Genomic DNA, 12,857 nt, shown 5'->3' with positions numbered 1-12,857 from the left:
TCTTGTAACCTATTAAATGTCCATTGAAGATTAACGGAACCTGTGCTGCTCCTGCACATATCAGGTGATTCCCAGTCGCTGCCAGAGCGGTATCATATACACAACAAGTAAGTTGCTACGTTTCTTGATGTTCACAGTAACTTTATCCAAGGCTGGAGATAGGTAAGGGTATTTCCCCTGTGCCCGCACCATTGGGATTACTGATATGCCAGGCTATGATAAAGTGCAGCATAGAATGAAAAGCTGACTGTCTGACTGTACTTTACTAAATACTGTATATGAAAGTCTTTTTATCAACAGTGGAAGGGCAGGTTGTGGTCAGTGGTAGAGGGGGCCTTTAGGTCAGGTCCCCGGTGGGCCCAAGGGGCCCTAGTGTGACACTGGTTTTATTAAGCAACCCATATGAGCTGATCCAGTCTATGAAATGGGAAAGACCACAAAGAGTAAGTAATAAATTAATCACAATGCTGCATTTTTTCATCTATGTTCTCCAGCTGAATAGATGGAAGTTAAAGTCAAGGTAAAGAGATCCCATTCCTTGAACAAAATGAGCCTGAACTATTTAGAGGCCAAATCCCTCAACAGAAGGAGCAACTCAGTGTCTGAATTAGTGGCACGGTAAGTAAAGACTTGTAGCACTGGTAGCCAATTTGGGGTATTGAATCCTATTGTATTATTATTATTATTATTATTAACATGTATTTTTATAGCACCAACATATTCTGCAGCACTGTATAATTAAAGGGTTTATACAAAGAACATACAGAATTACATACATAATGACCAGTAACAGTGGCATTTGTTTTATCCCAAGTCAGAAGAATTTATTCAGCCTCTGGATTTCAGAAGCCAATAAAATTTCCCGCTTCTGTGTCTATGATACAGTGTGCATTAAACCAATGGGCCTGTCACTCTGATTGATTGGCAGCTGCACAGACTTACAGGCAGGCTCTATATTATACACTGTACAAATAAATGTGACTCTAGGCAATGAACAAGTTCATGATCACCATTAAAAATTGATAAATATGGAAAGCACTGGTTGTAGTTTGGCTTTATTAACCAGAATAATAAGGGTTTCTTTCCCTCCAATAATACTGACAAATAGGAATTAAACAATACAAACTCTTGTTCAATATTCCACCATTGTAAATATCATATAAGCAAAACACATATTACTGAGCCTATTAGGATAGGAAGCCCTTTTTTGTAAAGTAAATTTAAACCCTAAAAACAAGTCAATGTAAAATTGCTCACAGTGCAATTTACACTCGTTACACAATTAAAAACTGCTAATATAAAGAATCTTACAACAACAGCACCACCTGCTGGTCATTTTAGCTGAATGTGTACACTACAGTCAGTGGAAAAATGTTTAATGAGAAAATAAAGGCATTGCTCTGTTAATACTAACTAGAGAAACATCAGGTGACTCTTCTAACATAATATTCTAAGCAGAGCAACATCACAACACAGTTAATTACAGAAAGTTAATGTTTTTTTCCTGACTGTAGTTAATCAGCCAAAATAATAAGTCAACATCTCAGAGTAATTGTGGTGAAAGTAGGGGCCTATGCAGCATAGAGTAAATATATGTTTATAATTAGCTAAAGGCTTGTGCTCCATGTTTCACTTGTTCTTTTAGCAGACTGATGGGTTGAGGGCCCTAAGAGTTGCCAGAAGGGGCCCCTTGTGGGTGTATGTTGATGTGTTTGGAGATGGTTCAAAAGGAACCTTGGATTTATTTCTTGTTTAAAGTGGACCTGTCACCCAGACACAAAAAGCTGTATAATAAAAGTCCTTTTCAAATAAAACATGAAATCCAGTTTCTATTTTTTATTTAAGCATTCATAGCTGTTGTAAGCTCATTTAAAAATCTCAGCTGTCAATCAAATATTGTCTGCCCCTCCTCTATGCCCTGGGCAAGTCATGACCCGCCCCTTTGTTTCCACCCCCTCCACCGGCCGGTGGAACTTTTATTAAAAGGTGGCAACCCTAATGGGGATGGACATCGGGTCCCCCATTCTGGTGCACAAACAAGATTCTGAGATGATACAAGGCTTGCCCTGATAACAGTGTCCACAAAATGGCTCCTGCCTGCTTGCTATAATTATTAATTCCCAGACTGAAGGAAACAAGATTCCAATAATTTATATAGTGTAATTAAAGTTCATTTTGCTTGACTAATGTGGTAAAATAGGATTATGAATAATTTTGTTGGGTGACGGGTCCCCTTTAAAGCAGATGCACAGTATGGTCTGAGGTTACTTGTAATTTCCTCATATGTGCAAGTAATATAAGTATTTGTAGGAGTCAGGGGACACAAGTGACATCACTAAGTTACTGATGACATCATAAAGCACATGTTAGAGGCATATATTTCACAGGTTATTCTAGGCTCTTGTGGTTTATATTTAAAAAAAATGACTTTCATTCTGGGAGTTTATTAACCCTTATTTTAATCAGAAATGTAACCCTTTTTTTGTGTTTTCTGTTTTACAGGTACGAAAACGTGCGCCAAAAATCCTTTAGGAAGCTGCACAACAGTGAGCGAATGGTAACTACAAAATGCTATTATAAAAAACTTTTCAGTATTCATTCATCCCACATTCAGAATGGGTTTACAGTTACTAGTACATGTAATTGCTATTGAACACAGTCCTTTTCTCTGCACTGCTGGTAGTGACTGCGTGTATCATCCAAACAATATAGCGGTAGTCAGCTCTCCTCCATCCAGGACTTTAGTTCCAAAAATTCAGCTCTCCTCAAGCCAGGGTTCTAGTTCCCAGAATTCCTTGCAGCTGAAACTGCAGCTTTCTGTTTCACAGGGTGTGGGCAGGAGTCTCCCAGAGAGAGCGAGTCTGCTAAAACACACAGAGGAACCTCAAAAGCTCAGGAGGGCGCTGTTCCAAAAAAGCTGTTTCTTAATTGATGACAATGGTGACAAGAAAGAGAAATACAAGACTGAACCAAAAACAGACAAGAGGAAAGGAAGAGAGCCATCTGGCAGCTGGCAGGTCAGTTGGTATTATGGTTGGCATCAGCCAGGTACCAGATTTGAAACATAAGCAAGAAAAAAAAATCAGCAGCAAATGTAGTTCTTTAGGTAATTGTTTCAAGCTTCCTACTCCCAGCATGCTCTGTTTTTTCTACAGGGAGATTCCATTGCCTTTCCCCCAAAATATTCATATTATAAGATAGAACTGTGTTGATTATTTAGCAAACTATTTTTACCTGCCCTTGAATCGTTTGCAAATCCCACGCTCACCTAACACTGACCATCCATTGAAAGATATTTTCCCCCATGAGGAACAAGATATTGGGCTGAGCCCAATGAACAAATGATCGGACCACAATGATGGGGATACAGGCTGCTGGCCTGAGGGCTGCATCAAAGAGCCGATGTGGTCCTCACTTCAATGGGATTTTTTAGATCTCCCTGATCGATATCTGGCCTCAAGTAGGCCTGTTGGAGGGCCCCATACACTGGCAGATAAGCTACCAACTCGGTCTATTGGGGCTGAATCAGCATGTTTTTTAACTGCCCCTGTATTGCCATCTTTAATCTATAAATCCTACTGACTTTAAAGAGATTGTGATTTTTTACTGAATGGATATTATTGTGCAAAACAATAGAAAATGTGCATTTTAAACGAACCTATAGTCCTGGTTTAGTGGGGGGGATTCCAGATAGTCTTCCCTACATTACATACATGATTTATTATTATTATTTATTATTACAGGGTCTTGTTGTACTACAACTCTTAGAATCCCCAGCTGCTGTCTGGCCGTATAACTGTGTGTGGTCAAGCAGAGTCGGGGCCCACTCTCAGTACTATTATTCTTCCTCTCCTTACTCAACCTCTATTCTCCTAGTCGCTTTTCTTTACATACTATAATCTATTAATCCATCTATTTAGCTTCTTTGTTCTCATAGAAATTGATAATGACCAAGAAATAGGCCAAATGATTAGAAGCAAGAGGCCCACTGACACCTGGAGTCTTCCTGGTATCCCAGTGGGCCAGTCCGACACTGTGGTCAGGTCATATTAGGGGAATGGACTACACCGGGGCTTTGCAGCTTTTTACGTATAGTGGTTGGATGTTTATTTTTCCAGATTACATTTAAATGCAGATACCATACAGGGAGGTTGATGGCGCCTATAAGCAGAAGGGGAACCATAAAATCTTTTGGATTGCTATATTTTCCCAGTAGACCTACAATGGAACAGCCCTGGCCTAAACTGCCCTCATTTTCAAACAGGAAATGTATTCAGTATAAAACATGGCAGCAGAACCACACACTGACTGTCACCTGGATCTGCCACCCCTTTCATCCCATCTCCCTATTAGTTATTAACTGATGTAATGAAATTAATCATTTAGACATAATAACAAACACAAACAGGTATTGCCTCTGAAAATGTTATATGTGTTATTAATGCATTCGTTGCACATTGGCAGACAGAGGATCTCTGCAAGGGAACAGCACGGATGAAGCTGACGGCCAGTGCAGAAAGGCACCAGTGTAAGTCACTATACACAACACTCATTTCATTCTAATTGTGCACATATCAGTGGCTAGATTGATTTACAAAGGAAGGAAAGGCATAGTTAAATAAGCTGAGCACATTTAGTGGCTGATTTAGTAAAATTTGGAAAAGTCAACAGACTCAGCAGTGCACCAGGCCCAGGGATGCTGCACAATGATTTACAGCGCCCCCTGCAGGAAGCTTCTCTGTAAGGATAATAAAATATCAAATCATTGGGATGTTCATTTGTTAGGCACTCCCCAGAGACTCTGATTATTAACCTCTACTGTGAGATTCTCTCCGTAAAAAGAACACACTGTCCAGGATAAAATTTTGCACCAGGCTCCTAGGTATCCCCTGCGTTGATTCAAACTGGGCACATGCACTATACAGAAATTTCCAAAAACATTCTGTACTGCACCTTCTCAGAATGGCACAAGGGACACCTGGTAGTCTGGAACATGATGGTGGTTATTCTCCCAAACTGGTGCATTATTTATACAAAGGAGGCAGAATTGGGACAAAAGCTAACTGAGTCACTGCTATTACCCCTATCACCTGCTCACTCATCATCAGTGGCGTAACTACCATACAGCAGACCCCACAGCCACAGGGGGACCGAGGGGACAGGGGGGTCTGTAGCCCCCCTCCCTAGCCCCCTCTGGCAAAAAATGTTTGCGGGGGCAGCACTTACTAGTTACACCACTACTTGTCCACACCTATGGATGCACAGGACTGGAGTTCAAAAAGTTACCAGAGGTCTTAATGCTCCCCATTGTTGCACCTGTGGCATATGGAAATGAATGTGACCATTGTATAAGCCCCTACATATATCTATCATTATGGGTTTATACAAGTTAATCACCTTCTAAGACATTAAAGGAGAACTAAAGCCTAATTAAAGAATTAGCTAGAGATGCTTTACATTATGTTTTGTGCTTCTTTACCAGCCCAAGGCAACCACAGCCCTTTAGCAGTAAAGATCCGTGTCTCCAAAGATGCCCCAGTAGCTCCCCATCTTCTTTTCTGCTGATTCACTGCACATGCTCTGTGCTGCTGTCACTTACTGAGCTTAGGGACCCACATTATACAGTACACATAGAATAGAAATGTCACAATATAAAGCTGATTAGTAATCAATACAGATAATTACTAAATACTAATTACTCAAATTTGATCAGAGTAAAAAAATTCAAATTTGCTTTTCGAGATTTATCATACATTGGTCCTTTAAGAACTCAAATTCGACTATTCACCACCTAAAACCTGCCGAATGTCTGTTTAAGTCAATGGGAGAAGTCCAGGGATCAACTTGGAGTTGTTTGCGACCTTCCTGATATTCAAGTTTTTTTCTGAGAAAAAACTCATATCAAGTTTTCAAAGTTCTAATCAAATTAGATTCTAATTTGAGTTTTCGGGTCGATCCTATTCACCCGAGTTTAAAAAATTAGATTTTTATAATAAATTTCGATTGGTCGAATTTCAAGTTCACGGGAGTTTTAAAAAATTCACATGAATTCGAAATTTAACCCTTGATAGATGTGCCTCTATACACATTTTTTTTCCTAATGTTGGAAGACAAAATGTGTTTCAAACATGGTAGCAGCAGCATTATATTTACTGTATAAGCAAAAATAACCCTGCCGTAACTGATTGGAATAATGACTCTCTATATGCGAGTCAAAGCTATGAGCTAAAATGCCAGAAGAAGCCATCAGTGACTCAGTAAAAAATGGCTAATGACGTTGGGCCCCATTCAGCATTCCCGGCATTGTGAAACGGTCTTCTTCCTTCCCTCATTGCCACATCTCACCACTGACTCAAGCTGAGGGAATAGTATCTTGTTGTGAGGACCCTAAAAATAGCCCCGTGCTTTCATGCTCCCAACATAGCTCAGCTCTCCCTGATAAAGACAACTGCCAGAGCCACACTCAGACACACAGACAGAGGACACACAGAGAGAAGCAGGGGACACACTACAGACCTGCTGCCTGGAAGACTCTTTGGATTATCTATGTAATTTGGAACCTGCCCTAACCTGTGAGTAGCACCGTGTTCTTTATATCTAATACCCTAAGGAGCTTCATTAAAGGAGAACTAAAGCTTAACTAAAGAAGTAGGTAGAAATGTAGTACATTATGTTTTGTGCTTCTGTACCAGCCCAAGGCAACCACAGCCCTTTAGCAGTAAAGATCTGTGTCTCCAAAGATGCCCCAGTAGCTCCCCATCTTCTTTTCTGCTGATTCACTGCACATGCTCTGTGCTGCTGTCACTTACTGAGCTTAGGGACCCACTCACAATATACAGTACACATAGAATAGAAATGTCACAATATAAGGCCGATTAGTAATTAATACAGATAATTACTACATGGCAGCACAGAAACCAGTGCAATTAGCATCAGAATTTAATAATCAGCCCTGTAGCATCAGCTTATATTACAGGGGGACCTCATTTTCTGCTGGATAATTAGTGACGAGCCCTAAGCTTAGCTTCTCAACAGCCAATCAGAGCCCACTGAGCATGTGAGTGTCACAGACACTTTCCAAGATGGTGACCCCCTGTGACAAGTTTGAAGTCCTGGATCATTGCTGCTATTGACAAGCTGAAACTTAAGTCTGGTACAATAAGTTCAGTATATAAAATATGTCATTTTTACCCATATTTATTTTTAGGGTTTAGTTCTCCTTTAAGATAGTCAATTTGTTTGGATGTGAAAATTCAGTTCTTACTTTGTTTCTGTTGTCTGCACCAGAGACTGATGCCTTCTGAATGTTGTTGAATTATAACTAGAGTTGGAGTTTAATAACATTCACAGTAAATGTAATTGCTATTGAAAGTGGTCTCTCTGTGTCACTGTATTGCTGGTTCTGACTCCTGAAAATTAGTATTTTCCTTTGTACATGAGTCCTAAGGCCAAGGTCTTGACAACAGCGATTATGGAATGCCATGGCTTTGCATTAATGCCAGCCCAAACATGGCAAACATTAGTTTTGGGCAGGGCCCTCTTTACCTTCAGCATCAGTTGTATTTTTTCTATGAAATCACTGTGTTCAGTACATATACCCATTTATTGTACAGCGCCTCGGAATGCATTGGCTCTTTATAAATATGGATTGTAATAATAATCACTGCAACATATAGCTGTGATCACAAAGCTGCCATATGCTAAGCATACTGTCATGGTCAGGGGACTTCAACTCCCAGCATGCTTAGCTAGCCAGTGCACCATAGCTTTGCACATAAATGTGGCACTGCTAATGTGCAAATTACCCTATAAACCACGCATTGATTTAGATAAGAGACTGGAATATGAATGGGAGAGGGACTGAATAGAGAGATGAGTAATAAAAAGTAGCAATAACAATTTGCAGCTTTACAGAGCATTTGTTTCATAGATGGGGTCAGTGACCCCCATTTGAAAGCTGGAAAGAGTCAGAAGAAAAAGGCAAATAATTAAAAAATTATACAAAATAAATAATGAAGACCAACTGAAAAGTTGCATCGAATTGGCCATTCTATAACATAAGTAATAAAATATTAAATAAGAAAAATTAACTGAAATGATGAACCGCCCCTTTAAGAATATCAGGTAAAAATTAAATAAACCCAATAGGCTGGTTTTGCTCCCAATAAGGATTAATTATATCTTAGTTGGGATCAAGTACAAGGTACTGTTTTATTATTACACAGAAATAGGAAATTCTTTTTAAACATTTGGATGATTTGGATAAATGGAGTCTATGGGAGACGGCCTTTCTGTAATTCGGAGCTTTCTGGATAGTGTGTTTTCGGATAATGAATCCCATACCTGTACTGAAATAATACACTGGGCTGGAACAAAAGGGTAATGCAGGAAGGCTATTCAACAGCTTCTGCCTAGGGCTATCAGTGGATGAGGGCCCCCAACAGTGCTATTATAGCAAAAGAAATGAGCAGAACCATACATGAATTTTTGGCATGTTGCTATAGTCATGGAGTGAGAGATGCAAGGCAAAAACATGTCTGATTTACTAAATTACTAAATTGCTCTATTGCAGTAACCTCCATAGCAACCAATCGTCCGTTTTGCTCTGATCCCGCCGTTATGAGTTAGAAAGCAAATATCTGATTGGTTGCTGAGGGTTACTGCACTGGTAGGTGTATCATCCACATTAGTAAGTAATGAGTGTAGAAGAGTGTGAGGCACCTTAAACCTCTGTCCTAGGAGCTAACAATCTAAGTCCTGGTGCCAGCAGCGTAACTAGAGGGGGGCGGGCCCTGGCGCGGGACATGCAGCCGGGCCCCGCCCTCCTCCGTACACCCGAAAACGGCTGCATTTACAGCCGCATTAGGTAAAAACACAGTGGTGCACGAGCTGCCGGGGGGGCCTGAGGGGGTGCGGGCCCTGGCCCAATCGCACCCCCTGCTCCCCTGGTAGTTACGCCACTGTCTGGTGCAGGAGCAGGTCAAGTGACTGTGTCGTTAGGCCCAAGCAGATGGCACTGTAGTCAGATCCCCCCTCTCATTACTAAATGAGCCTCTCTCTTGACCGAAATAGATATTCCTGAGGAATTCTTACTTTTCCCCCAAAATCCCTGGCCAGCCAATAGGAAGAGTATTAATCCCAGTCTTTCAAGCCTCAATTCCAGGCTTCACTGATTTATCTTATGATTTGCTATAGGAAGATAAAGAACACAGTACAGTTTTTCTCCTTCCTTTCCTAAAACACCAATGAGGGGCAGAAGCAGCCCATGAAGAGTTAATAATAACAGTCCCCAGGGTATTTATGTGAAGTGCTGTTTAAAATGCTTCAGATTTTTCTAAAAAGAAGACGGGACCTGTTAAGGACAGCTGTCTGGCCCTATAGCCCTAGTGCCCAGGGGACAGCTGCACCCCATCTCACCAATATATTGCTCTGGAAATAATCTCTCTGCATTCCTGGGCTACAACAGAGTTTTCCATGGACTAAAATACCCTGGGGGTAATCTGTTTTGCCTATATTTGCCTCAGACAGCAGTTGTCCTTACAGAGCACGTGGCGAGCCCTCCCTCCATTCTGTGCCAGAATAACTACAAGTTCCTCACCTGTGAGCTCATAGTCACCAAAATTAACTCATCTCTGGTCCCGTCCTTTATTCACTATATTATTAAACATTCTGATTTCCAGCAGTGCTAGGTTCGATTCTGCAAGGGGTTGTATGTTCCTCCAGGTACCACAGTTTCCTTCCACACTACAAAAACATACAGGCAGTTAAATGGGCCCCTGATAAAACTGACCCTAGTGTGAGTGTGAATGGAATAAAGACCTTAGAATGTAAGCTGCCCTGGGGCAAGGCTGATGGGAATGAATTTATAATACTTATAATACTTATAAGCTCTGCAGAATAGGTCAGTGCTATATAAAAAAGGATGATAATAATAATAATGCAGCGTTATGGCAGCACCTATACAAGCAGACCTAGAGATCAAGCAGAGGGCTTTTTTTTGGAAGCAGGTACATGTGCAAGCCTCATGTGACGTTTGACCTCACACAGCTACAATGGCATCCTGCAGGGGTCACATTCTGACCCCACAGCTACTGATTCCAGCCCAGCTCTGTGCATGTGATGACAGCTGTTGTTGTTCTAGAAACACTCTCCAATGGTGGGGGACTTCTGTTAATGAAAAGAATATTTTGGGCCTGATTACGCAATGAAGAAAACAGGCAGCCCCCTTATTCATCTATTATGGGTACCTACCTGCCTGTTAGAATCCCTGGCACAAGCCACATGAGCAGTACCACTAATATCCCTGCCTTAGGTTGAGATTATTCAGTTATCCTTCTATCACTTTCTGCCCATCATTCTGGGCACACAGACAGCAGTTCTACCAGCTCAAGCATTGCCTGTGCCACCTAGCAGACCATAGAATAGTGCCAAGTATGACAAAAACAATACCAGCTCTGAGTTTTTAATTGGTATTGGCTCTGTGCGACTGTACACTGATTTATTTTCTGGTTTTCCCTGCCCCAGAAACTGTTAAATTTGTTTATTCAGATACTTAGATTACTTGCAATGAATACATTAAAGTAATTGACAAACTATAGGGGGTTCTATAAGAACCAGTTGCTGAACAAGGGCCTTCTATAAATCACCAAAACAGATTTCAGATTAAGGTCAATTATTTATGCAAGTGCAGTGTGCAATGTACAGTTTATTTGACATGTTTTTAACGCTCAAAGCAGCATTATTTCCAACAATCCCAGTGTGATTTCGGCTGTGCTATGAGTTGCATCAGCCACAACTAGGGTTGCCACCTGGCCGGTAAAAATTATGGTAAATCCCATTGTTATTAATAGGGAAAAAAGCTAAATATATAGGAAGGCCGGTATTTTTTTCCAGAAAAGGTGACAACCCTAGCCACAATATCCACAATTGTACTTGGGCTGATGCACGTTTTGTCTAGTTGGGGGTGCTTCTGGAGCACATTTAAAAATGGCGTCTGCATTTGATTCACTGTGCACAAATTTGGTACTCCTATTGATGCATGCCAAGAAACTATGGCTCGCTCAGTGTGGTGGCAGCTCCAGGTTTCCTCAGCATCAGTAGGGACCTTTGGGCTGGATGGGCACAGGGAGGTAATCCAGTGGGCCCCAGTCCTTATGGGCCTCCTTGACCTATGGCCTCTGTTTGCCTCCCTGTCTGCTGGCCAGGGGCCTTGATCTGGGGACCTCCAAACCCCAGTGTTAACTGAAATCAACAGGCCCAAGAAGAGAGAGGGGGGTGAGTTTGTGAAGGGGGTGAAGGTGGTGGGCCCTTAAGGTGGTGACCCCAGTGGGCACTGGATATCCAGTCCAAAACTGTTTGGCCACCCTTCATCAGAGGAGAGATGGAGACACTGGCAACCAGGTAGCAGTAAAGAAGCATTTTTGAAAGTGTCTTAATAAACTGCCTCAATATGCGCCCTCCGTTGTACCCAAGACTCTGTGCTGAATAACCTGCGCCCATATAAAGCAAGAGAAGGTAAATAAAGCAGCTCATATGCTGATCTCTTGCTGTGTGTATTAGCATGCTTGCAGGGTAGTATAATCATACTCCACGAGTGGAGAACACCTGGGGCAAAATAATGGAAGGGTGAGGGGGATTAGAGAAATGTATCTCAATAGCAGATTGCCAGTCAATAGACTTCCCCTTTAAACAAGCAATAACTATAAAGGAATAAACAAGGCTAAATTCCTAGTGTTGTTTTTACAAATCAAACCATTCTGCTTAACCCTTGATGTACTATAGTTATAATTTTGTACATATAAGCAGGCAGACTGCCCCCGCGGGAGACACTTTTTTCTTGTTTAACATGATATCACTGGCATTGTTAGTTCAGCCGTTTGCATCCATAACGTCCAGCAAATTAAGCCCCTGTCTCGTTCCTACATTCACACCATCAGACATGCCATTTGCAAGAATCATGCACAGTTTTTCTACTTGAATGGGCTGCATTGTGCACCCGGCCAGCCAGATAAGGATTAGAGGGGCTGATTTTGGATGACAGGTCTCTGGTTGGCCAGGCTGGTGCTGAGAAGACAAATTCTTTCTAACGGGCAGGCAGAACATCCCTAATGCTACTAGCAGACTCTACAAAAGCACAGAGCCATGATGGATGCTAACAGGTAGGACCCTTCATTTCTGGCACAATTAAGGGGGCACGGGAGAACTAAAAAGATCCAATGGGAAATGTGAAGTCCAGTAATTAGAAAGAATGCACAGCTGCTATCAAGATATTCTCCCTTCAATTATACTATAGGATAGATATTAGAGATGCAGTGAATCCACTATTTTAGGATTCGGATGAATCTTTCACAAAGTATTCAGGATTCGGCCAAATCCTAAAATAGTGGATTCGGTGCATCCCTAATATCGATCCTAAAGTATAATTGAAGGGAGAAATCCAAAACCTAATTTGCATATCTAAATTAGCGAAAGAAAGTAAAAAAAATTTTAATTAATTGTTTATGTGATGAAAACAAACATAATGTTTTGGATTCGGAATCGGCTGAATCCGAATCCTGCTGAAAAAGGACGAATCCTGGATTCAGTGCATCCATAATAGATCTTGATTTATATCTGATTTGGTACCTATTTACAATGGAGTAACTTGAAAGGGTATATTTATCAAAGAGTGAAGTTAGAGATCACCACAGTCCGCTAGAGTGAAATACCGCCTCCCTCCATTCATTTCTATGGGATTTTTAAAGGCATATTTATCAAAGGGTGAAAGTGAAAGTTCGTCATTTGATAAATATGCCTTCAAAGATCCCGTAGAAATGAATGTAGATTAAAGTACTGACAAGATGTTACATCACTCCTGA

At 41.1% G+C, this 12,857-nt stretch overlaps 1 protein-coding gene across 3 annotated transcripts in view; it reads left to right on the top strand.

The window, feature by feature from the left end:
• Positions 1–12,857, top strand: part of xirp1.L (xin actin binding repeat containing 1 L homeolog) — a 28,921-nt gene continuing 16,064 nt past the window's right edge. Inside the window, exons 1-5 of one of the 3 annotated variants that reach the window (XM_041565766.1) lie at positions 1–107; positions 495–618; positions 2,503–2,557; positions 2,829–3,017; positions 4,465–4,528. In XM_041565766.1, the coding sequence (XP_041421700.1) occupies positions 503–618; positions 2,503–2,557; positions 2,829–3,017; positions 4,465–4,528 (424 nt within the window). In that variant the 5' untranslated portion in view covers positions 1–107; positions 495–502. Of the gene's footprint in view, positions 108–494; positions 619–2,502; positions 2,558–2,828; positions 3,018–4,464; positions 4,529–6,439; positions 6,573–12,044; positions 12,159–12,857 lie in introns of those variants that run through there. The other 2 variants (XM_018267091.2, XM_041565767.1) reach the window with 2 other exon arrangements.

Source organism: Xenopus laevis, chromosome 6L (assembly GCF_017654675.1).
Source record: "Xenopus laevis strain J_2021 chromosome 6L, Xenopus_laevis_v10.1, whole genome shotgun sequence".
NCBI lineage: Eukaryota > Metazoa > Chordata > Amphibia > Anura > Pipidae > Xenopus > Xenopus laevis.
The sequence above is the reverse complement of the archived record's forward strand: the minus strand, read 5'-3'. Positions and strand labels throughout refer to the sequence as shown.